This window comes from Cylas formicarius, unplaced genomic scaffold (genome assembly GCF_029955315.1).
Source record: "Cylas formicarius isolate icCylForm1 unplaced genomic scaffold, icCylForm1.1 PGA_scaffold_10__41_contigs__length_53128322, whole genome shotgun sequence".
NCBI classification, from domain to species: Eukaryota; Metazoa; Arthropoda; class Insecta; order Coleoptera; family Brentidae; genus Cylas; species Cylas formicarius.
Window position 1 is genome coordinate 38,819,661 of NW_026844214.1, and position 25,304 is coordinate 38,844,964.

At 32.1% G+C, this 25,304-nt stretch overlaps 2 protein-coding genes across 2 annotated transcripts in view; one reads left to right on the forward strand and one right to left on the reverse strand.

Moving 5' to 3' along the window:
* Window positions 1–25,304, forward strand: part of LOC132705955 (leucine-rich repeats and immunoglobulin-like domains protein 1) — a 60,284-nt gene that overhangs the window by 23,598 nt on the left and 11,382 nt on the right. The gene's annotated exons all lie outside the window — the stretch shown is intronic.
* Window positions 18,189–21,246, reverse strand: LOC132708308 (uncharacterized). Its single transcript, XM_060680566.1, has 4 exons — window positions 21,204–21,246; window positions 19,182–19,315; window positions 18,554–18,617; window positions 18,189–18,401 (listed from the first exon to the last, which is right to left on the reverse strand). Exons 1-4 carry the CDS (start codon window positions 21,244–21,246, stop codon window positions 18,250–18,252), a joined length of 393 nt encoding a protein of 130 aa, XP_060536549.1. The 3' UTR covers window positions 18,189–18,249.

The window sequence follows — 25,304 nt, forward strand, 5'->3', positions numbered from 1 at the left end:
AGAATATCAATTCTGGAAAGTGTAACTTTTTGTAGTTTGCAGTTGATGCCTTTTTTATTGCTAAAAAGAACGAAAATTTTTGTTTCTTCAATTGACTGGAAGGGCCGATGTTTATTAAATATTCAAGGGAGGTTTAATGGAAAGCAGCAAATATTTATTGACTCGCTAAATCTGAACAGGGGTCCCGACCACAGAATATCAATTAAGAATTCCATAAATTTGGACGTATAAATTCGCTTCTATCTTAAATGAAATTCCGAAAGCATATCTTTTAGCCATCTATTCGAGATCATATCGCGTTCGCCGTTCGGATCTGCAGATGCCATAAATATCAGCGAGATACATCCGAAAGAAATGGAAATAAATTAGGAGAATGTCCTAAAAAAATCGTCCAATCAGCCCGGTCAGTAGATAACCCTTAATCAAATGAAAATACAGTCACCCCGCAAAAAATTCCAAGATTGTATTCAGGCGGCAGTTATGTTGTCTTTCTTAATTTTCTTTACGGAGACTACCAGGTCCGTCCGTAAGCTTGCCTTTCTTTTATCTTACGTTTGGTCCGAGAGAAGAGGTATAAATCGTATTGTAACAAGCTGCCTGGCTATGAACATGTTGGTTTTTGCCAACGGAGATGGAGAATCGTGTATGAATTATAGATTATGTATTGTATTCAAGAAAATTTATTTTATTTGTGTTGAACGGCAGCTAAATTGAATTAAAAAGATATTTATTGCGGCCTTTAAAGATGGGGATTTACAAGTAGACGCCGTAAATTAGCTTCCATCTTTTACCTCGTAACGAAGTCTAGATTTTCTGCTGAGACGGAATTTTGTTTGGGCTTTGAGTATAAGTATTAATGAGTTTAATTTGTTTCGCGTTGAAATGTCATGAAAGGTTGAATAGTAAAATTTTTGCGGCCCCTGAAACTGACCGTTTTAAAATATTTTTGCAATTTAAAAGAGTAATTGAATAAAAAAGTTGAGTTCGAAATTTTAATTGACCCATAGGTAGATCAACTTTTTTATCGTATTAAATTGCAAAATGCATATTTTATGTCGCTATGTTTCCCTTGGTGAAAATTCAAAATGAAAATAGATTTTGTCCACCATTTAGATAAGGTGGCGATAAGGGACTATTTATTTTAAAATACACCAATAGATTCTTTCAGAAGGTGCTGGGAAAATAATCAGTTTCATCACTGGAAGTTCAGTGGAATGGTTGGCTCTCAAATGTTGACGTGATTGCCAATAAATTTGTAGAAGATATAACTGTCATACTAAATACAATGTGTCCCAAGATAAAATCAACAAGGAAGCAGCACTGTAAAGATAAAGCATGGATAACATATGAAATAAGACAAATGATGAAATAATGGGTTAGAATACGACATTGTTAATATAATTAAGTATGAAAAAACAAATACTTCAGAAAGGTAATAGATGAAAATAAAGCAAAATTCAACACAGTTATGGAGACATTTGAATACAGTACACTGGAACAACAGTGAATTTAATAAATATTTTGTGCAGATCATTGAACATATCATATCAGTAATAATTGTGTGGCAAAAAGCATAGTTTAAGTTGTTTGGATCTAGAATGTTTTAAAATTGATATAAATGGCGTTAATTTGCAGTATGAGAAACAAATAAAATATATGGGAATTGTATTAAATCGACAATTAAACTTTTATGTGATTGTATAATCAAAAAGTTTTCACAAAAAGTGGGTTTTATATCTTGAGCAGGCAAAAATTAAAAATTGTTGCTTTAGTATAGCTTAGCGGCGCCACATTTGCACTATTGTTCAACTTATTTAAAACAGAGCAATGCGCACAATTCTGAAATGTATTAGATATACACGTCTGATGTGATGAAGTTCGTTGAATATTTGATGCCTTTATATTTATATTAAAATGAATTAATGTCGTCATATATTAGTAATAGGGTTAATTACTTTTTAAATGTTCATGATTATAATACTGGAAATCGTACTGATTTCATCTTAGTCAATCGATGAATACTATACATATGTTGAATACTATTTTAATAAAGATTTGCTAGAGTTTATTGTGTTTCCAAAAAATGTTAAAGAGTGTGATAATTTAAATATCTTTTAAAAGAATAATCAAAAATTATGTATATCCTGAATTTTGAATTTTGTTGCTGGCAGATACATTTACAATGTACATATGATTGTTTTTTGTTATAGGTCTCATGCTAAATGAAGTATATTTATTTAGTTGGTAAAATAGTCGAAAACCCCCAAACGGTAATTTGAATAAAATTTTATACTCATTTATATTTATAAAAGTTGTAATAAGTAAGTAAAGTTGTAAATAAGTAAGTTTTTTCTTCTAAAATGGCTCATCTGGGCGGCATAAACCAATTTTCTGTGTAAAAAAATAATGTACTATTTATTCCGTGACTCTCTTAATGGTTTCGTAATTGCTTATAATACAAATTTTTGTATAATTTTTCTATGCCCGAAATAAACTAGGAGACTGGACAAGCCGCCATATTGATGCGTAAAAAGTTTGCCTTATCAGATTTGGGATTTTATTCACATATTCTACAGTCAAATTGTGTTTTATATTTTCGGATCATGAGTTGACTTTTCGAAGCAAAAAAAAACGCTGAAATTTGATTAATAATGCCTTAATCAAAACCAGTTCATAATTTCGAATTGCATTTAAATAATAAATTACAAATTCCGACAATATAAATTCATCGATTCATCAAAAAATGGCCAATTTATCCGAACGACTGTATTAGTGGCGCCATTGTCTCTCGATTTGATTTTAAAATTTAATCAATATCGTTAAAAAGCCATAGGTAACCCGTGGGTGGTCGGGACTCAATATAAACCAAGCAAATAAAAAATATATTGTAAACACTCATCTCCGCAGGTACCTCAAACATCAGTTAGGGTTTTTACTACGTTTTGGCGATGTCACAACTCATTCGCCTCTGAATTATGGATCTACTTCAATGGAATAGTAAACGATTCAGATTTTTGTTGTCCGATCTTTAATTAATTAAAGATTGATTAAGTTTAGTTTGAACGGAGATGATTTTTTGCAGTCGACTGACGGGAGGCACATGGAGGTTGGAAAAACACTGTAATATAAAAATGGCCTGCGTTGGCGTATTAAAGACCTACGGGTGTAATTTTTTTTTTTTTTTTGCTATAATGGGATGGGATAATGGGATCACTTGCGCCAAATAAAACACTCTTTAATTAGAAAATAAATTAGATATCAATTAGTAAGTTTTACCACTTTAGAATGTTAATACAAAAGCAGCAATTCCAAAACAAATTATTTGAACTATGTAATATCATATAATTTAAAAAACCATCTAGAAGATATGGTATTGGGTAATCATATGGATTAACAAGCGGATTTTTTTCGTTGACGTTTTATTATTTTGGTATATGAAAGCGTACTGGCAAATAAATACGCTAAGTACCTCTTAAATAAGATAAAACTGTATCTATTGCATCAGCTGAGTGTCTAGAGTCTAGAGATTTTATTATCTACATGTGTGTATTTTATTAATGATGCGTGCATTGAGATCGCATTTTTTAATAATCTGACAGTTGGTGTTAAATGGCAAATTTAAATAGCGGAAATAAAAAATGTTTTTTCAGATTTGGAAAAAACAATTAAAGATCACTTTTCAGTTTTTCTTTAAATTATCAATAAAATTTTGTATGACCAATACCATTTAACAATTTTGCTATCTGTCATTGTTTCTCATGTATACTGTTTCGGTATTTACGGGGGATTTCACGGTGGATGGTACCTTAGACGTTTGACTTAGACGTTAGAAAGACGTTAGACGGGATTCTCTATCGATCTAACGTGTACAATTTTTATTTTATGTACCTAATATTTTGTTAGTTTAAATAGTTTTTAAAATTTCTCTTGTTCATGTGTTGCAAATCAGGATAAGTTTAATTTTTTTTTGCATGTTCTGGCTATAATATTGCATTGTCCTTGCATAATAAACAAATTCATTAAAACAGCATTAGAATACTAGTTTCTTTCCATTTTGAACCGATTTTATCATTTAAATTTGCACCGCAAATCCATTATGACTAAATTTCATAGAACTGTCAAACAGAAAGTGAAATAATTAACATAGATAGATAGATGGTTTATTGACTAGTTTACAATATCATTGTTTGTAGCAAGTCATACAAAGGAAAAAAAAATAAATTGAATATATGTAAGTATATGCTAACATAAAATTGTATATAACGTCATAATATACTACATAATATACAATGTATATAACTTCACAATAACAGGACAACAAATAAAAAAATAAATTTTTATGTATATAACACAGGACAGTCAGTGCACAACGCCCCGCAACACGTCATTACCGATGTTTTCTTCAAAAAATTTACCAACGCTATAATAGCCCTTACTTAGAAGAAAACTTTTAATTTTATGTTTAACATGTTTTTCGTTTAAAAATTTAAAAGATTTTGGCAATGCGTTATAAGCTTTATATAAGGAGAGTTTTGTTTTGATTTCTGCAACCTGTATCTCGGAAGCACGAGATTATTTGCACTCCGGGTGTCATACCTATGAGAATCTTGAAAATATAAATATATATGGAACCGTCATCATTTTATGTTTAATAAACAATGGCTTACAGTGTTCGTTAAAATTTGAATTTTTAATTATCCGTAGTGCCTTTTTTGCAGAGAAAATAATTATTTTCTCTAAATCATAAAGTATTAGCGGATCGGAAAAAGCAATAATATATATGATGTCCTATTTAAAATATCGATGTTTATGTTACTTTTTCGAAGAAGACACGACGTCGCAGCGTTAAAACCACGAAACACCCCGTATAAAACGTGGGTTCCAAATCTCAACGGGACCGATACCTGAATGAAACTATCGATCGAATGGTCTTAATTAAGGCCAACTACTCACATGTTCTGAAATCCTACGTACAAAATGGTAAATTTATTTTACCCAACAACAAACGTGGAAGGGAAAATAAATTTGGAATTAATTAAAGTTTCTCGGAATACGGTTTGGTCAATATTTTGAGTTATTCTAAGTAGCGTAATTTTCTTCGTTGCGTAAAAATTTACCGTAAGAAATATGCGTAGTCGTAGATTTATGGGTTGTGGAATTAATAATGAACATTAATCTACAGCAGATATCGGATACGCAGCTGTCCGGTCGTCGTTAAGGAATAGTTTTTATTTTCTACTAAATATTTGAAGAAATACAAAATTGCAGAATGCAAAGAACAAAATGAATTTACGGTGGGACTGATATAAAAAAAATAGACTCTCAAAACTCAATAATCACACAACATACTGTTATCACAGATGTAATAGAATAGATAAATAGAAATATACCAATGAGATATACATGGTGTTTTTAATAAGCGTGATTCTTCAAGTAATGATCCAAGGTAATTTGTTTACGATATGCGGGGTGTCAAAGTTTGATGTGTTTTATTTTTCTTTATTGCAAAATTTTCTAAATAGTTCCAATTTCTAGACTATAATTGGTAGAATTGGGTTTTTGATGACATGAGAAATTTGTTAATGATGTTTTGTTAAAATTCGGAGGGTTTTTTGAACGCTCCAAATAAAACAAATATTCATCATTTGGGAAAAAGTTGTCTGTTTTATAATACCATTTTGGTTAATATTTTTAGCCCTTGTCATGCAGTTTTATCCGGAAACTTGTGATATACAACCGTGTTATCGGTTTGTCATTTTTCTCGACGCATAAAGTAGCAACTCGGAAAATAAGAAAAAGTTGTATCCCCACACTAAAAGCATAATCATGGGATAAAATAACTTTCAAAACTTGTTAAGATTACAGACGGGATAAGAAAATGATGAATTTTCATTCAAAATTAACCCCCCAACTTGGCACTAAGAAAATTGCCCCACCGTTCGAGAGGGTTGTCTTATAAACGAGGTTCTTAAAGTTATTACTGGAAATTCTAGCGAATTTGCTTTTAAACTTCCAACATATCAAGTCACAAAGTACTTTCTGCAAACCTGACAACGAACTGCTGCAGTTCTGTTTTAAAACGATTAAGTAATTTGGTAAGATCATAACTGAACAGTGCAATTTTTTTTTAATTTGCTGAAATACACAGTGTTTGATACAGGTTCTGCAGAGCACTCTTACTGAGATTCGCCTTTCGTAATAGGTTGTTTTGATCACTCAACTTCGAGGAAATTTTCATAATTTATGAGAAATTAATATTATTTGCTTGAATGTGCAAAGAAATTAAAATAGTTTGATGACATTTTGTAAAGGAAAGTTGATCGATTGAAGATGATTAAAAGATATTGAAAAGAACCATTTGGCATTTTCCATTAGCTCCTAATTATCTTAACTTACATAATTACCCACTCAAGATCAAATAGTGTTGCCCTTGTAGTACTACTATACACATTTTTACTTTAGTTGTAACGACCTAATACTATCAAAATATATTAACATATTCGTTCTGACTCGATCATAATCAGAGCCGTTGACAAAAATGGTTCACTTTGGGAAAGTTATATGATTTATTAACGTCAAAATTCACCGGATATCTTAAGTAAACATGGTTCAGAATGTTAGTTATATTTAATAAACGCTGGATTAGTTACATAAATAAACTGTCACTCAGTAACTTTTGTTTCTGGTTCGTCTTCTTTCTATTGCAACTTTAATCGAAAAATGCTTTTTAACTTGTAAAAGTTTACAGTTTCTTGAAAATTGAGTTATGCGGTTTTAAGTATGCGTTTCTTGATTAGGTTTTAGCTAACGTATTCGTGGTTTAATAGAAATGACAGGAAAAACTGCTACTATTACTCTGCGGGATAGGTTTTGTCAATTCTTTTTGTAATTGTAAAAATTTTGGCTGGTAAGATACTTTCCTAAAGTTTGCAATTAAAAACATAAAATTTTGGTTTCTAAGGTATTTAAACCACCTTAATAAAAATAAATGTTACGGCTATTCATTAATGCGTCTAATGTAAATGCTGTTAACAGAAACTTTTGATATAATCCGTAGCATATCACAATCATTTATCAAATGATATTTGCAAAATTATTTTGGACTTTAAATAAAATAATCATTCCTGTAACCTATTACCAAATAGAATTAGAATACTTCATGTTATTAATTATTCATTCATTTCTTAGATTTCTCTATATAATAAATATGAAATTTTCAAAATCCAAATCCCTATTTTTTTTTAGTTCAGTTCCGCTTCCATTAATTTATAAAAAAAGCAAAATTAAAATTATTAAACATTTTTCTGGAACTCGATTTCATATTTTTATTCAGATTTTTTGCGCTTATCAATCGTATTCAAACATATTAAATAAATGGACTCCCAAATAACAATTTTGCTCCTATATATAGTTTATCGACAACCTCCGAAACTAAGTGAAATTTAGGAACTTATTGCATATAATCCTATCGCTGTAATAGGTATATGCCATGGACTGAGAACTTCAAGGTTTCGATGGCCTATAGCGAACAATCGATATTCACCACAATAAATCCTCTTAATATTAATATATTTAATATGTCTGTCGAACTACGTATATATCAAAACAGACTTCCATTAAATCTCTTGGTGTTACATTGGAAATTTATTTTTATAAAAAAAGTTATATATATTTATATATTTTGTTTATTTCTTCGAGAATCATATTTTGTGATGTAAATCTAATTACCATCATATTTTTCTTTTTGTTTGGTAACAGCCAAATGCAAAGTTTTGCCGATTTATGTTCATGGTAGTTCACAAAGAAGTCACAAGGTACCATACACTATGACACTATAGATCGATGCATTTTAAAAACTTTTCGTTTTATCAAGTCTTTCAAAAGATTTGGCGGGTGTTTCTTTATGGATCATTCTTGATTTGCTTTGATTGCTTTTTCTTCGGAATATTGGATGAACATTCATCAATGTTTCTCCACGGGTGTCACATATTGCTGTAATACAACTAAACGCTAAGGAATAAAGGATGCGTAATTTTCCACTGAAATCTATTTGCATTTAATTTCTCTTATCTCTTATCTATTATCTTCTTTTCTATCTTCTATCTATACAATTATTATAGTCCGGCCCTTACTAATAAATAGCAGCGAAACCTGTACCAAATGTATTGAAATAACCCACGCATATAAACACAATATCAATAATTTCTTAAAATATCTTCTTCACTGAACCGTATAAAGGAATTTCACGTTTGAAAATATCCTACTGGCTTAATTCTCATATTTCATTTGTTTGTTGGCTTTCGGAGACAATGGTTATAGCGTTACGATAATCGTAAAGCGCAAAGGCGGATGTCGTACTATAACGTCGACGACTTCCTCCAATGCCATCTAATATTCTAAACACATACATTTAATAATTGTTGTTGATGGTTTCATGTGGCCTACGCATCGAAAAAGTCGGCCTTTTATGACGCGTGGCCAATGCCCGGATGGAATAGTAAACCACGACTTTCGTGATTTTATTGGCCACACGTTTTGCAATGAATGCTGTTAACCTAAGAGAAGCCAATAAATCAAAAACACGTATTATAATCAGTTTAGTCATAATAAGTCTTCACTGTGAATTATTTCGGAAAAATTTGTATATTTAAAAAAATGTAAATCCTTAAAATGCTATTACATGGTAGAAGGGATAGTTTTTACACGAAGATTCGTAAGCAAATGTTTTGATCGATAAATACTTACAAAACGAATAAGTGTTTAGAAAAATAAATGAAAACTTTCATAATGTGTGTCATTTTTAAACGTCAGCTTCGTTAGCCGCGGTTTTTACATTAATAAAAAATTATTCCGTTTTTGATATTTAAATTGTAAAAGTTGCATCTGCAACAAATATTTTAAAAAATTGTTTAAAACTTCACCTCAGAAATTAATCTAAACCCAGGCTTATTATACTGACCGGCAAAAAAACCCGGCCACTCAGAACTGACCTCAACTTCAAAGTTTTCCTTTGAACCGTTCGTTTTATTTTGATATACAATGTGCTTTGGATATAGTACCGTTTATTGCGAACACTCGGTTATAATGAACACTTTTTAAAATACACTCAAAAAGTCTCATATGTAAATGTAAATTTTTACTGTTTATAGTGAACCCGGATATAGCGAACTTTCGGATATAGTGAACCAAATGTCGTCAGGATTAAGATGCATTTTCCGTTTTTAATGAACTTTTCGGGGGTTCACCCGGTAATTCCCCGGAGAAAGGTTAAAATACATAGCACATTTGTTTTGTTATTGTTTTGATCTCAATTGTGATTTAGATTTCGTGGGGAATATTGGTAACAGATCTTCAAATTGAGAAGAATAAACGAAAAGCATTAACTTTGAAAAAAAAAAGCTATGAAATGGATGCCTATAGGAACTGTCTCCATTACCTGAAAATAAAAGATTCTCTCGTCTTATGATCAAGCGAATGCAAGTTGTAAAAGGCTCAGAAAATTAGCTCATGAAGGCGTCAATAGGGGACCTTGACAATGGTTTACCCAAAAAAGAAAGGAAAATGTTCCCATAAGTGGTCCAGTTCTTCAACAAGAAGCAAGAGAAATTGGAAGTAGAATAGAACGAAGAGATTTTGAGTGTTCCAGAAGTTGGATTGAACGATTTAAAAAGAGAAATTGTATCTCTGCGGAAAAAATTGGTGGTGAGTCTGCATCAGTTGATACGAATGTTTGTTAATAATTGGCTCACAACGGTTTGGCCTGGTCTTTGCAGAAATTATGATAGTGACAATATTTTCAACGCCGATGAGACCGGCCTTTTCTACAAACTAACCCCTGATAAGACATTGAAATTCCAAGGAGAAAGGTGTGCAGGTGGAAAATTGTCCAAGGTTCGAGTAACAGTTCTGGTTACTGCAAACATGTCTGGGACAGAAAACAGAAAGCTTTTTGCTATCAGAAAATCAGTAAACCCAAGATGTTTTAAAAACATGACCCTGGCAGTCAAGTACAGGTCAAGCAACACAGCATGGATGACATCTGACTTATTTACCAAAGAGCTGCTCCAATGGGATACAGAATTGAAGAAGAACAGAAAAATTATTCTTCTAGTAGATAATTGTCTAGCACATCCCAATATTCGGTTGAACCAAATCAAACTGGTTTTTATGTCACCCAATACTAGTTCAAAACTGCAGCCCATGGATCAAGGCATAATCCATTCCCTGAAGTATCACTATAGGAAGATTTTGCTGATAAAGATGATGATGGACAACAGTTTTCAGTGAGCGTATTGGATGCTGCAAATTTTATTCACCGTGCTTGTCAGGAAGTTAGCAAAAACACTATTGCAAACTGTTATAAAGATGCAGGATTCTTTGAAGCAGAAGATGATTTCGACCCTGATGATGAATTGCCTCTAACGGAATGGCTAAAAAAACATTTATTAGATCGTGAACATACCGAGGAAAATATTGACACGCGGAAAGCCTTTGAAGCAGAGATTAGGAATAGGATTGAACATTTCGACTTCGAAAGTGACGTTTCAATAGACGATCAAGTTATTCCAACCGAATCTGACAGAAGACGAAATTATCCAGTTAGCGTCAACAGGTAACATTAAAATAATGACTGATTTACTTTACTTTTTTCAAAAACAAATGCAGAATTGAGTGAAGATGAGCTGAACGAGGAGGCTATTGAGGAAGTGACCATGATCAATGTTCCTTCAGTAAAAGACATGACGGAAAACATAATAGAGATTCGCAAGTTTGGAATTCTTTTTGTAACCTTGAAAGCTATGTAACATTAACTTTTCCAACAGACTCGTACAAACTAAAATATCGAACTAGTTTATCCAAGAGTTTTACTTGTTACTTGTTTTGTACAGAATTATATTTAATTTTCACTTTCCTAATATTACGTAATACATATACATATCTAGTATGCTAGTATATAGAGGCATTTTTTATAGAACCAACGTACATAATATTATATATTATATAATAACCTCCATTCAACAGCGTTGTGGAGAATATCTTCGATATATCGGTGCCCATTCAAGGCGGCGTTCTCAACAAATATTACTACGGGCCTCCCTAAAAATTTCTTCTCGCATGATCTCAGAACTCCTACCTGACAGCCTTCATTATGACAGGATTTGTAACAAACCTTATTGATGACGTCAGTTTGGCAGAAGGGGGAAGAACACAGCTTATGTTCTCGTTAGTTTCTTCAATTAAAAAAAATCATCGAAATCAACAAGCGGTTCATGGTTTTCTCTTGAAATTGGGGTCGGTTTTTTAAGCGAGTGTGTATTATCTCCCGTGGGTGCAGATTGTAGGCGATAGAAATTTAAATTTGAATTTCGCGCAAGGTACGAGGTGTGCTCAAATAATAAAATAACTTTTAAGTTTTTATCATAAAGTATATATTTATTCATCATAATTAATGCTGTTCCCTTCAAAATCCCCCACGTATATAATACACTGGTGTCAACGTTTTTTCCAATCTTCGAAGTACCTTTTTGTATAGCTTTGAGTTTTTCCAGCGATTTTTTCTTTATCTCCTTATTCGTTCCAAACCACGTTCCTTTCATGGGTTTCTTGAGTATTGGGGACAGGAAACACTCGCAGGACCCCATATCAGGTGAATGTGGTAGCTGAGGCATGATTGTCGTTTTGTTCTTTTCCAAAAAGTTAAATACACGCAACGATGAGTGAGCAAGTGCATAATTTCAAGGTAATACTCTTTATTGACCGTACGAACTTGAGGTCAGAACTCTTGATGTACTACGCCACGATAATCCAAGAAAACAGTAAGCAAAACCTTAACATTTGATCTAACTTGACGGGCTTTTTTCGGCTTTAACTTCATAATCATATACCCATCATTCGTCACGAGTTATGACCTTTTTGAGCATATCAGGATCATCAATAACGTTGTTTGCCAACTTTTGAGCGATGCTCCTTCGACGATCCTTTTGTTCAAAATTACGCAATTTCGAAACAAATTTTGCTGCTACAGGTTACATGCCAGAAAAAAAAACGGCGTGGCGCGAGCCAATAGAGATGCTGACGTCTTCAGCCACTTCTCTAATAGTGATTCGACGATTTTCAAAACCAACTGTTTCACTTCTTCAATGCTTTCGTCAGTTATTTATGTGCTGGCGTGTCCAGATCGACGTTCGTTATCGGCGTCTTCTCAGTCAACTTGTACCACTGATAAACATTTTTTTTTGTTCAAAGTAGATTCAACATATGACGTTGTCAATATTTCAATCGTTTTGCAGCACTGTAGTCCATTTCGTACACAAAATTTTATGCAAATTCTTTGTTCTATTTTTTTGACGACAGGAAATCCCCGAGCATACAAAACACGTCTGACGCTTCTGTCTCACAAAACAAAGTAAACGTGTAAACTGGCCGCAACTATTAACACATGTTATGTGTACCAACATAACAAAAAAAATATATCAAAGTTCGAATGTCTGTAGCCCGCCCAAATACAAAAGTCACCTTACTTTCTGAACACACCTCGTAATGTCTGTTTTGGTTTGACAACCATTCTGTGCAATTTACTGTGGTCTTTTGATCATCGTTATACTAGATATATAAAAGGAAGAGGTGGGTTCTTGTGATTGTTTCGGTTTTGTGATCCAGTCACGGTAAGATCGAATATATATTCTCTTATCTGTGGATTGGGTGGAATCGGTGGAATGGAAAATAAATTAACCCGAAAGTGATCCGGTGTTTTATTAATCGAAATAGTCTTCCCGGAACATTTTTGAATCGGAATTAATAAACTTATCATTATTTTTTTTACTTCCTACTTTAAAAGACCCAGTTATGCACGCATGGTGTTGTCTTATAATATCGGCTTCAGTATATACTGTCGCAAGCCAGTTCGAGCGTTTCGGGTACTTTAATCAGTTCTTATGGTTACGTTACAAATAATCATGCGGTTTCACAAAAATATTCCCAAAATATGTCTATAAACAACATTTACTTAATGTAAATACAAATTAAAAATTGTAATATTTTAGTTAAAACTTAAAACCATGTTCCTGTTAAAATTCATTTCCTTGATAAAAAACGCATTGAAAGTTTCCCAGTCGTTTTGACACAAAAATTATGTTTACGAAGAGTTTCAGGACTTGAACTTCTCCTTTAAGAGCTTTGAGTGCGCTGTGAACAAAATATGGGTGATAATAATTCAATTCTTACAGTCGTTCGGAGCTGAACACATAGTTTCCGGGAATGGGTTTTTTTCGAGAACATTTTGTAGTTGATTTATACGAGTTTCGTTCGACCTGCATTACGAACATTTTTCTTTACCACACGTATATTTATTGTAATAAACTCCTGGTTGCCGTTTGAATTTTATATTATAGTATTTGTCCATCTATCTCAAGCGTTGTCGCAGTTGGCGTTTTAATATTTATTTTTTGGTAACATGTGCAATTGTTAGTCCATGTAATCATATTTGCTACATGGGCGTAATAATTCCGTATTAAAACTATTCAGTTTTCGATAGTTTTGGGGGCGTATTATATAATTCGAAGAAAACTTTATTAAATCTTTGACAGTATATTATGCAACCACTTTGATAAAGCAGTTTATGAACGTGTTGCATACATTATTTTTTTACGTCCATTAGTTTTTGGAGCGCGAATCACGTGTCACATAACCAACCGAATTGATCAAACGTTAATCTGAGCTAAAATGTACCCAAAACTTCCGATCGCTCCGAAACCCATAACTAAAGTATCGGAGACGTCCAAGTGGCTCGCCACCGCATTTAACGAGTTAAAGTGAAACTTTGCTCGCGCTTGATCCATAATTGGGTATCGCGTAGGGAGATTATATTATATATATATATATATATATATATATATATATATATATATATATATATATATATATATATATATATATATATATATATATATATATATATATATATATATATATATATATATATATATATATATATATATATATATATATATATATATATATATATATATATTAAAATCTTTGAGTGATTTTAATTTCAATATGCGCCGTAATCTTCATCATTTTGGACTTACAGAGTGTTAAAGTTTTAAGAAAAAAAAATTATAATTTTCTTTTCAATCCAGATATTTTTATAAAATTTTATTCCTAATCTTTTAACCTGAATTTTTACCATTAAGGAGAATTATTTAAGGTAAAAGATTTTTTTATATTTTTAGCATTGACGTCCGTGGGGGGTTTTTAAGGAAAAAGAATATTATGCTACAGTTTTTTATAAAAATTAATATTATACTTGAAACCCTCATTTTTTAATCAAATTTGTGCTTACTCAAAAAACATTTTTTTTCTCTTCCTCTTAAGCATCGACACTTAATGATAAATCGCTTCCATTTTTTGCAAATACTCTTAAGAATAGATAGTATAGACGAGTATGATTAAATCACCAATTTTTTACCTTGCTGTCTTCAAAATACGTATAAATTCAGATTGGACAGTTTAAGAGGCAGTTTAAAAAGAGTTGGCACTCATTATCAGAGCTTTCTTGCCAAAGCACGCCTTTTAAATTCTCATTTTCTTCCGTGTCATTATCGTTTGTCTCTCAGTGATAGAGGCAATAGTTTTGGTTTAGTATCCTCTTCGTTAGTACTTTACAGTTCTCTCTTCGCCGTAATATCAGGTTTTATTCTCATCTATTTAAGATATTAACTGATATTATTATTGCTATAGATTCGGCAGTTGCCGTTCAGCTGGAATATATCTTGAGTTTAAAAGTACCGAAGGTTAAGAGAATTCGATTAGAATACAAAGCGAAAAGACAAGACATCTGGGCGGGAAAGCCTTTGGAAATTGCGGTGATTTGCATCGCAAAACCTGCCGCGGGAAAACATTTTGGGGCTGATTGAAAGTCCCAATGAGATCGACATTCTTTAAGTAGAACAGATGTGGCCCTATGAATTTATCGATTATATGAATTAATTGAAATTTTACGGCACTCGTAATAAGATCGAAGATAGATGATAAATGCGAAATCTGAAATGACATTCTTTAAATTTGAAAATCGTTTTTCGGCAAGTTTTCGTGTTTTAAATATTTTACCAAAACCCTATATATAATATTTGTATAATATTTAGTTCTGTGGAATGTGGAATGAAAAAGTTTTTACCAAATTATCCGAGTAGGTAGTTATTCGAAGAACTAAAAATGAAAGGAAATATATATAATAAAAATTTACAGCTATTTAGTTTTTTCATGAAAACAAAAAGTTACTAGTGGCTTATTTTTTGTAACTGTATTTTCTAATAATAAATGTCGGGTTTTTAGAAAATACACTTTCAAATTATTTAAGTAGTACATAATTGGGATACTTTTCTTTTTCATAAACGTGAAAACTGATGTCCGATAAGTATAATAAGTTATTGTTTGTTTAGTAAGTAGTTGTAATATATTTTAACTATTTTTAACAATCTAGTGTATGTAGAAAACCCATAATTTCATGCTGGTATTTATTATATTATTCAGAAAAAATCGGTATTTTGGTATTCTTTGCCTCTTGATTTAGCATAAATTTAAAAAGGAATTTTAAAATTTTAATCTTTTTCCCGAAAGAGAAAATATTGGTTAAATGTCCATATATAAGTAAATACGTTTGTATTTTGAGTATTTTGCGAAATAATACTATTACAATTTTTTACAAGCAGCTATCATATTTATCGTTTGCTGTAGCCTTAAAAAAGAATACCAAAATGGGTTTTTCTATTTATTTTAAGTAATAAATAAAGTCCCTTAGCCCTTATTACATACAGCATCAAGACAAGATACCTCAATAAAAAAAATTTAAACGCTATTTTCAATTTTCAATTATAATAATTTATATGTACTTTTTTCGGAGGTTTTTTAAGAATTTTAAAAATATATTTCTAGATCATCAAATAGTAGCAAATGATTTCAGGAGAATTATACCGGTAAATAGTGAACAAGACAAAGGCAAGGATACCTATTACTTATCGACCTTTTCTATTGTAAATTTTGATTAACTTTTTTATAACGCCACTGCCATTAGATCGAATTCATGGCCCCTTCTCCATTTTTAGCACCCTATAAATTAAAAATTAAGAAGTTGTTTAAAGAAGTTTTTTAAGAATTTTTCTTTTTACTTTCGGATGGTTCTACAATAATATATTTTGATTTTCTGATGTTTTCGAGATTGCTAAAAAAGTGCTGGGGTTTAGTGGCGTTTCTCTATTTGCACGGAGAAAATGTAAAAGTGAATTTTTATTCCACGTCAAAATTTTACTTCGGCTCATTTCATAAAATATATTTTATATTATGCAGCATGACAGTCCTGGCGCATGCCGCTGAAGCTTCAACTTAAATAATGATTTTAATTTGCAGTCGGGTCTAGTTTGCATCCTGTTGGTGTATATGAACGCGGGCGTAGGATCGTTCTTGATCCCCATACGAATCCCTGCTTTAACAGGCGCAGCAGAGATAGCGGCTAGGAAAATGATGGAGAGAATTTCTAATGATCATTTATTGCAAATTTTGGTTAGTTTCACTTAGACAGGGTGTTTGTTAAGAACGTAGTATCATGGTTACTCTTTAAAATTACTTTCATTCTATACAGAGTGTCCCAATAGAGTTAAAAGTATCAAATCAATTTTTTTGAAATAGAACCACTCTTATATTATTTTTGGTTTTTGTGATAAAATTTAGTGTGTGTTTCAATAAAATTTGTGTGACCTAAGTTTTAAGGGTTTTAACATAATTTTAGTTGTGTCAAATACATAACATATTTCTAAATTACGTTCGCGGAATTTGCAGTAGAATAATTATTAAAACTTCCAGTTTTGTACAGGATGGCAAAAAATGCAGCAAACGCTTCTTCAAGAACGCCATATTTCCAATTGCGTATTGTGTTAGAATATCTGATAGCGAACTCTTTGCGAAATGAAAGTTTTTGGTGCCATTTGGTGTATTACTTTTTGTAGTGTAAACAGTTGGATGCCCAGATTTAATACCAATATAAAGTCTTCATTTCTTAATTTTATTGTAGATGCATATGCATATAAATACATATATTTTTATTTTACCTTTAATTAGTTTTGGTTAGTTAGGTAGTTGTCATTATAGTCTTTCTAATTTTTAAATCTTATTATTTTCATAGTTGTGATAACACCTAGTGGTTTCACGTGTTGGTTTTTAAATATGCCATATGTTGTAATTAGTAATAATAAAAATTGCACAAATATAACACGTCAGAACAGTGTGTTCCCGCCTTTATTCAGCCTCCCCCGACAGTGGTGGCGCTTGATTATAAGTCTCTACTTAAATTAATAACGGTTGAACTCAAATTTTTAATAATTCATTTACAAACCAGTTATCTAAGTATATGCGTAGCATCGTAAGAATCTAGAATGATAGACTGCTATATTGATAAAAAATGCTGCGACATCCAACTTTAACAAAATAAAAATTAATGTATCATAGTCCTTATTGGTACAGCTGTGATTTTCAACAATGTCGGATGCAGAAAATATTTACGTTTGACGAAATAAAAAATCAAAATTCACACTTGGTTCAAGTAAAAGTTAACATGTTCTGACATTAATAATGCTATCGGCAACTTCTAAAATTAGCCAACTCCACCATAACACCGAAAAAATGTTGTTTTTTCCTTTCAACAATTTGAGTTAAAAGCAGCGGAACCGTTCCACAATTTCCGACTTCCGCCAGCCTCCATTAAGTGAGGCATTTGCGTAATCTGTTGTATTGGATCGCACATTTTAATATCTTTTGTGAAATAAATGACAAATCGTTGAATTTTTTTCACTTAATTTCGACAAATAAATCGATTTGTTTTCATTTGTTACGCAACGGGAATACCTGGGACGCTCAGTTCATTCTTATCCCCTTGCTTCTTATTTATTTTTATAAAATTTTCCCGAGATTCGTTTCGAGGAGGAAATTTCTTTGTAAGTTTTGGAACATATGCATTTTTCATGTTTGTTATTGCAGTTCTTGTGCAGTTATATGTATAATTTATAGCGGTAAATCGCAGCAAAGAATAGCATGCCTGGCAAAATGCGATAACCAAACTTAATCATACGTTCGACCTCTTATATTTATCGGCTGTCTTACAACACCACTGAGATAGAGACGTTGTTTGGGTGACGAATAAAAAGTTTTTTTGATTTATTTTTTTTATATTTACATTTTTGGCGTAAAAATTTAACGTTATGATCCTGGGTTGCGCCTGGCTGTACGAGGTGGTTTCCTGAAAAAGTCAAGGCTATGGTAGGTGCTCCTGTATTGGAGACGGGACAAAGAGATAGACTCCCATGGTTGTATGTGTAACTTTGAGTTAAGCTCTTCTTCCAGGGTTAACTCTAAAATATATTTTATTTTTAGTTTCCTAATTCTAAAAAAACGTAAATACTATAAAAACTCTACAGCATTTTTTTAAATCGAGAAGCCATTGGATTTCTTCTTCCAAAAAATTTTCATTTTTAAATTTTGGTGATATCTGCAGTTTTCTTACCTTCACACTTCAAATTGCATGTGCCCCCCGCAGTTCCAAATTTGCACAAATTCCTGCAGAAACACTGAAAATATGAAGGAATCTCTAAACAACGATAGCCAAAATATATTTGTTATTAAATTCTCAGCGGCATGGACTTCTTGTAAATGTAACGAAACTTATGTTATGTAAATGTAAAATTTTTAGACCTTAAAAGTTTTGCATATTACCCCAATTTTTTGTTTCCCTTCCCTGGCCCCTTGTCACTTATAAGTAAAAAATACATATATAATACATATACATCTATATAATTGTCATTACCATCCAGGCCTCGGCATTTGTGAGTTTGTCTCATAAGAAAGCTGGTCAGGTAACTAATTTACAGGAATAGCATTTTTCTATCCAAAACTAACCAAAACCTCGACAGGCCACTGTAATACTAATTTAAAAACTTTTATGTTCCTCCTGCGTCGGTTATTGATGAACCGAACGTTTCGCCAATCATCCTGTTGGCTTCTTCGTAGCTTAACAGAACAGCAAACTTGATTTATCAACAACCGAGGCAGAGAAGAACCCCGAAGATTTGTTATTGGAATGGCGTTGTTGTTTTTGTTATTGCAGTATAATGCGTTATTAAATAAAATAGCACCTTTTGCGATTTTTTTTTCGAAGATCTTTTCTTTTTTACTCTTGGGTTCATATCTCTACCAGCAAGTAAGGAGGTTTCGCCAAGCAAGTTGGGACCGCTGCAGTTCACCTTGCGATTTTCTTCGATATTGCAACCTGGAAATATTAAACGAGACTTTCAAAAGCCGTTGAAAAATTCAACTCCTAAAAATAATATAAAATATTTATTAAACATCTGCTCTGAATATTTTAATTGTTGAAATGCAATGTGTTGAAAATTAATAAAATAAATAACATTTATTAATAATCTAAAAATCGTACGGAATTATTTGGAACTTACCAACCAAGTGCCTTGGAGCAGTTTTTAGATTTTTAGAAAGATTAATTATTTTTTAGTAACCATAAATTTAATACAAATTATAAGCAAATATATATTTTGAATTTCGAATCTACCTCCAATACATTCTTGTATATATGTATATACAGGATGATTCATTAGAAATTGGAAATATGTAAATTGTAGATTCCTGAGCTCAAAATACTATAATTTAACTCAAATCACTTGGTTAAAATGTGGCTCCTAAATGTTATAATATTTTTTAATTTTCAAAAAGTATCCAAAAGACTTTTTGACAACTTAAATTCAAAAATTGGGGTGCGGGAATCTAAATGTTTTTGAGGATTTGTATATTTATCGCGAACGCAAGGCTCTATGTCATCTAACGTAACGGAAATCACGATTCCAAACGAAAAGTTGTCGATCGAATCAGTTATTCAGCACTCTTTCGTTGATCCAAATTTGGCGATGCGCCTTTACTTCTACTTCGGGCACGTACGACATCAGCGAATTCGCGCGCGCAAATGATAAAAAAACAACTTCTGTTTTAGTTTTAATTGAATAACTTCCAAAAGCTACCAGCGCCTTGTGCGGAATCAAAAAAAGCAGTGGCGTGCAAAACGAATTTGCCGGCACACGTTCGCGCTTAAAATATATTCGTATTCGGCACTCAAAAGTTTTAGGACACTTACTCGAATTTTACCCTAGTTGTAGCCAAATTTGATAACTTTAAAAAATCTCAAAGTTCGTCGGTAATTTTTGTCAAGTCTTGAAAATGCATTAGCAGAGAACAACGAATCCAATTCCACACGATAGTGTAGGTCAGTGAGCGACGAGCACATTAAGGTTGCCAACTCTGAGAAGCTCCCGGTTTTTTATAGAACGTCCCGGCTCCGGCGAATTTAAATAATCCTCTCGCTTTCCGGCTAATAAAATATACATTAATTTAAATTTTCCACCTATTTCTCAATTAAATTTTAAAAAACAGATACTTTTGTATAAATACTTTTGTATAAATATTTGTTTAATGGAGATATGTTTTGATGAAGGTTTTGTTTTTGGCGTTTTATAGTATGTTTTTTGCGTAGTTTACAGTTTTAAGAACACATATTCCTTTGTCTTGGAAAAATATGGTCAAAACTTAATAAACATCTACGAAAAACCGATCTTTATTTCTAGTTTTTTAATTTTTTTCATTATCTTATTATAAAATTTTAATGCTTCCTATGAAACATGCTGGATAATCAGGGCTTGACAGTTCATTGCTTTTATTATTATACCTTATTATTTGCACCTTGATTTAATTCTTTTATATTCCGAGCAAGTGTAGAATAACCCCCTACTTTACAACTTTTAACGAAGACCCAATTTTGGGTGGTTTGTGTCACATGAATTATTTTAACGCAAAATAAATTGACATTCACGACAGAACAGAAAATTCAAAATCTTTTTCTATGATTATTAACAGTAATAATTTTTATCTATATGAGCTTGTTCTGAAAGGAATTCCAAGCCAAGATCTCTGTTTTACAAATCGATCTGTCTTCAAACCTCATTCTTAAGTCGCATTAAGTGTCAATTAAAATTTAAATTAAGCAATGTGCAAACCAAATTGCTTTTAATTGCGGTTTGCAAATAACTGTGATAATTGCTGTATCTAAGGAGTATCCTAAACCGTTTAATTAACAAATGTATAAGTGTACTTACCCCTTGTTGGATTTTTCACGCACCCATTAATAATTTGCGGCATTTTATTTTCTCTATCGATCTTTTTTATTGTGTAAAACCACATTTTGAAATGTATATATGTATATAATTCCTAATCAACACGTTCTGTATGCTACCTCGAACCAAAATGAATTGGGCTGCTGCATCCAAAAGGGTGGGTTTTGAATGAAAAGAGCAGGTAGACAGGTCCTGTCTGTCCAAATATAGCCCGAAGGTATTGTATTTCAAGTTGCCTATCTTATTTCATTTCTGTTGATATGGAATAGCTATACGAAGAAATGAAATAATGACCCTTATGGGCAAACCAAAATAATTATGAACTAATCTTTCGAATTGAAGAAATAAGATGTAGGTAGTTTTCATTTTTTGTGCATCTACAGATTAGATACATTAATTTACGGGGTATTTGATCAGTCAATGATCGGTCACGCTTCATACTATGATTTATTAGCTGCTTATAAGTAAAAAAAAATTATTATCTAAATTTTTGATATGACTTTTCAAATGGTTTCTAGTTGTCCCCACAGATTATGTAGCAGCACAAGTCGTCAACCGAATTCTAAGCCTTGAAGTAAATAAAAAGAAACAAACAAATAACAGCTTACGGGATCCCAACAGTTTGCAACAAATGAAAGGCTAGGTGTACCCCATTTTTAGCGCCAAAATTTTATTTCTTTCATTGTTAAGTAAATAGTTCTGGGAAAAGTAGGTATATTATTCGATTTTGTCGCTAGGGACAAGCAGTCGATTTTGCGTTTTCTCCAAGGAAGGCGAATTAAATAAAATTATTTTACGAGTCTAAACAACATAAGAAAAATAAGTCAATAAGAAGTCGTGTCACCGACATTTCGTACTTAAATTGTAGTGTATCATATTAACGCAATGGAAAACTTAACAACAGTGTCTGAGGGTGTGATGAAAATTTTCTAGGAGATAAAATGTTCAGTGCCTTACATCTTAAATATAACAATTTTAAAAGTAAATTAAAGTCAGACCGACCATGTATCATCACAATGTAATGTAACAGCGCTAAAGACATCACTTACAGAAAGGGAGTTAAAATGGTTAAAAATTGAGAACGTTACAACAACAGGCAACTGTATGCAAAATGATATTATTGTTTTTGCTTTAATAACTTTTTAATGTAGTCAAGGTATTAATAACGATATCGGAAAAAAAGAAAAACGTCTTAAACTAGTATGTTATGCATCACGCGCGATAAACGGGATTTGACTCACGAGTTTATTTGACACGAGCGGAGCGAACGTGTTGAAAACTTTACTTTTTCTCCGACCGTTAGTGTTTGGGTACATTTTCGCAAAACAACACGAATATATTCACTGACATGACAGTCAGAATTTACAAACTTCAAAATTGAAAGCGTGGGAAATATCTCCGAAAACATCCGATTGCTCCCGAACCCGTGCGATAAAATCCCGGAAATGTCCGAAGTGGATGCTTCCCGCACGCTAGATCGGTGGGTAATTAGGTATTTTACAGACGAAAGTAGAAAATAGTATATTATGCAACAAGTGCGGTAAACGGCATTTGAATCACGAGTTTATTTGACATGAGCGGAGCGAGTGTTTAATATACGAGTGACTTAAAAAGTTCACCGAACGTGTTGCATACTATACTTTTTGTACGACCATTAGTTTTTGGGTACATTTTCGCAAAATAACACTGATATGGCCGTCAGAATTGACAAACGTCAAAATTCAAAGCGTGGGAAATATCTCCGAAAACATCCGATTGCTCCCAAACCCGTGCGGTAAAATCTCGGACGCGTCCGAAGTGGCTCGGATCCGTGGGAAACGAAACTGACATGGTAAAGTGACGCTTCCCACACGCTAGATTGGTGTGTAATTAGGTATTTTACAGACGGGAGTAGAAAAACAAATAAACTAAACCATTTTTATTTGAAAGCAATTTTTGCTGTAAGTTTACTGAGAATTTAATCATTAAATTTGTTATTCATTACATTATATCTGAAATAATGATAATGATTTTTTGTAGTATTGTATTAACGCTATTAAAAAAAAGTAATTTAAAACTGAGAAATTGATAGATTGATAGATTTTAATAAACAGTTATGAGCAAATATTTGGTATTTGCTAGTGTCTTTTTGTTATTAATGTACTTTGCTATATATTGACCGCAAATAGAGAAATTCATTATTACAGAATGACACCAAACTGACAGTTGACGGGTTCCGAACTACTTAGAAGACTTCTAGAATTATTTTTCTTAAGCATTAATTTCTACTGACTTCAATTATTGTACAGAACTCATTGTAATTTTTAAACCAAAATAACATTTTTGTTGGGGTTTGTGTCAGAACTGGCCCGATTGCATTTCGGGTTTATTTTAAGAAAGTTCTTGGGCCGCCCGAGAACAGGCCAAACCAGTCTTCTCAAGCAGGAATTTGTTTTTAGCCCATAATCCAGTCAGTCTTTCAAGAATAGAATTATTTTTGTTTATATTTTTTTCTTGTGTTAAACTTTTTTATGGCTGGATTAGATTTAATAAATAATATTTTAATGATAATGCAGAATTTTGGTATTGTTTCATTTTACCCGTCGTTTTTACACGTGTCTACACAAAAATATTGATTGAATCTCCTCTATTCCGATTTTTATTCGAAATTATTATAAATTATAATTTTAGTTAGTTTGTGTCACGGTATCTGTTGTGTGATTTATAGAGTCATTCAAAGACAATTCTCTTTAAACCCTTTAAACATTGTACCAAAAAGGAATTCCCGTTAGATTAAAGCAATGGGAATTTCTCGCTATTTCTAGAATTACCTCAATGATGTTCAGATTTTTTCAAACGCGGTCGTTTGTTATGTGAATTTCAGAAAGGAATAAAGGAATACTTTAGAAATTTGGGTCCAATAGTTCTAAAACCTTAAGTGACATACCTACTTGCCGAAAGCGTACAATTCAATTATTAACCCAAATCCACAATAAGACCAAGAAGTCGAATAGGGCAAAACGTAATTCAAGTGTTCTAATTTAACGAATCAATTAACGTTTATCCGCCAATATTGTGAATATGTTGTATTAACTACTTCAATCCATATACAAAACTATACCCACGAATTCTAAGAATAGCTATTCAGAATAATTAAGGAATAATCAGGTAGAAAATCTTTACTTACATGACATTTGCGTACCCACGATTTCCGCTGCGGTCTCGCATTCTTACTCCAACAGCCAATGAAGAAATAAACGTTGCACAAGATTATGATAATTTCACGGTGATTATTTACACTTTCTTAAACTCATTAAAAGTTTTTCGTGACACGTGCGCCACCTGACATGATAGCTACATCAAGACCGATGATTTGAAACGATCATATAGAGCCGCGTAGGTTCTCCGGCGAAGCATCAAGAATAACATCATTATCGACTTGCGTGCGTTAATCAGATACAATGGAGAGTTTGATTTAATTATAGTCGTTTTTGATTTGCGGGATACGCAACACGATGGACCGCCCAAGAGAACATCAATGCTTTTTAAGTGTTTCAATGGTTCTTACCAAAGGAGACACTTTGTACTCCTATTTTGAGAACCATTAAATATGAACATTTCTATTATTCGTGTATCTTTAATGGCTCTCAAGATACTTTATAAAGAACAGCGAATTTAGGATTCACTGTATAGGATGGTCGTTTAATATTAAAATAGCAAATAGTAAAATCCCATTTCTAAATAAATAAATAAATGATTTTTTGTAATATATATATATATATATATATATATATATATATATATATATATATATATATATATATATATATATATATATATATATATATTCTCACGTATTGATTCACGGATGGAAAAATGTGATGACACTATATTCCAGGATATCATCCGTTCGCTCGTTGAACTCCGACTGGAATCCTGCATCCGACTGGAATCCTGCAAATCCTGCATCCGACTGGAATCCTGCAGACGTTTCGCCAAAATCTCACTTGGCATCTTCAATGCTCGCGCTCCGAGTGTTCGAAGTGTTTTCGAATATATAATATATATATATATATATATATATATATATATATATATATATAT

Excerpts from the sequence above, each read along its gene's own strand:
- LOC132708308 (XM_060680566.1), bottom strand. The coding sequence starts at position 21,246 with ATGCCGCAAATTATTAATGGGTGCGTGAAAAATCCAACAAGGG. Across the intron at positions 19,316-21,203 it reads CGTGAAAAATCCAACAAGGG|GTTGCAATATCGAAGAAAAT; the intron begins GTAAGTACACTT and ends TAATATTTCCAG. Across the intron at positions 18,402-18,553 it reads ATGCAATTTGAAGTGTGAAG|AGTTAACCCTGGAAGAAGAG; the intron begins GTAAGAAAACTG and ends AATATATTTTAG.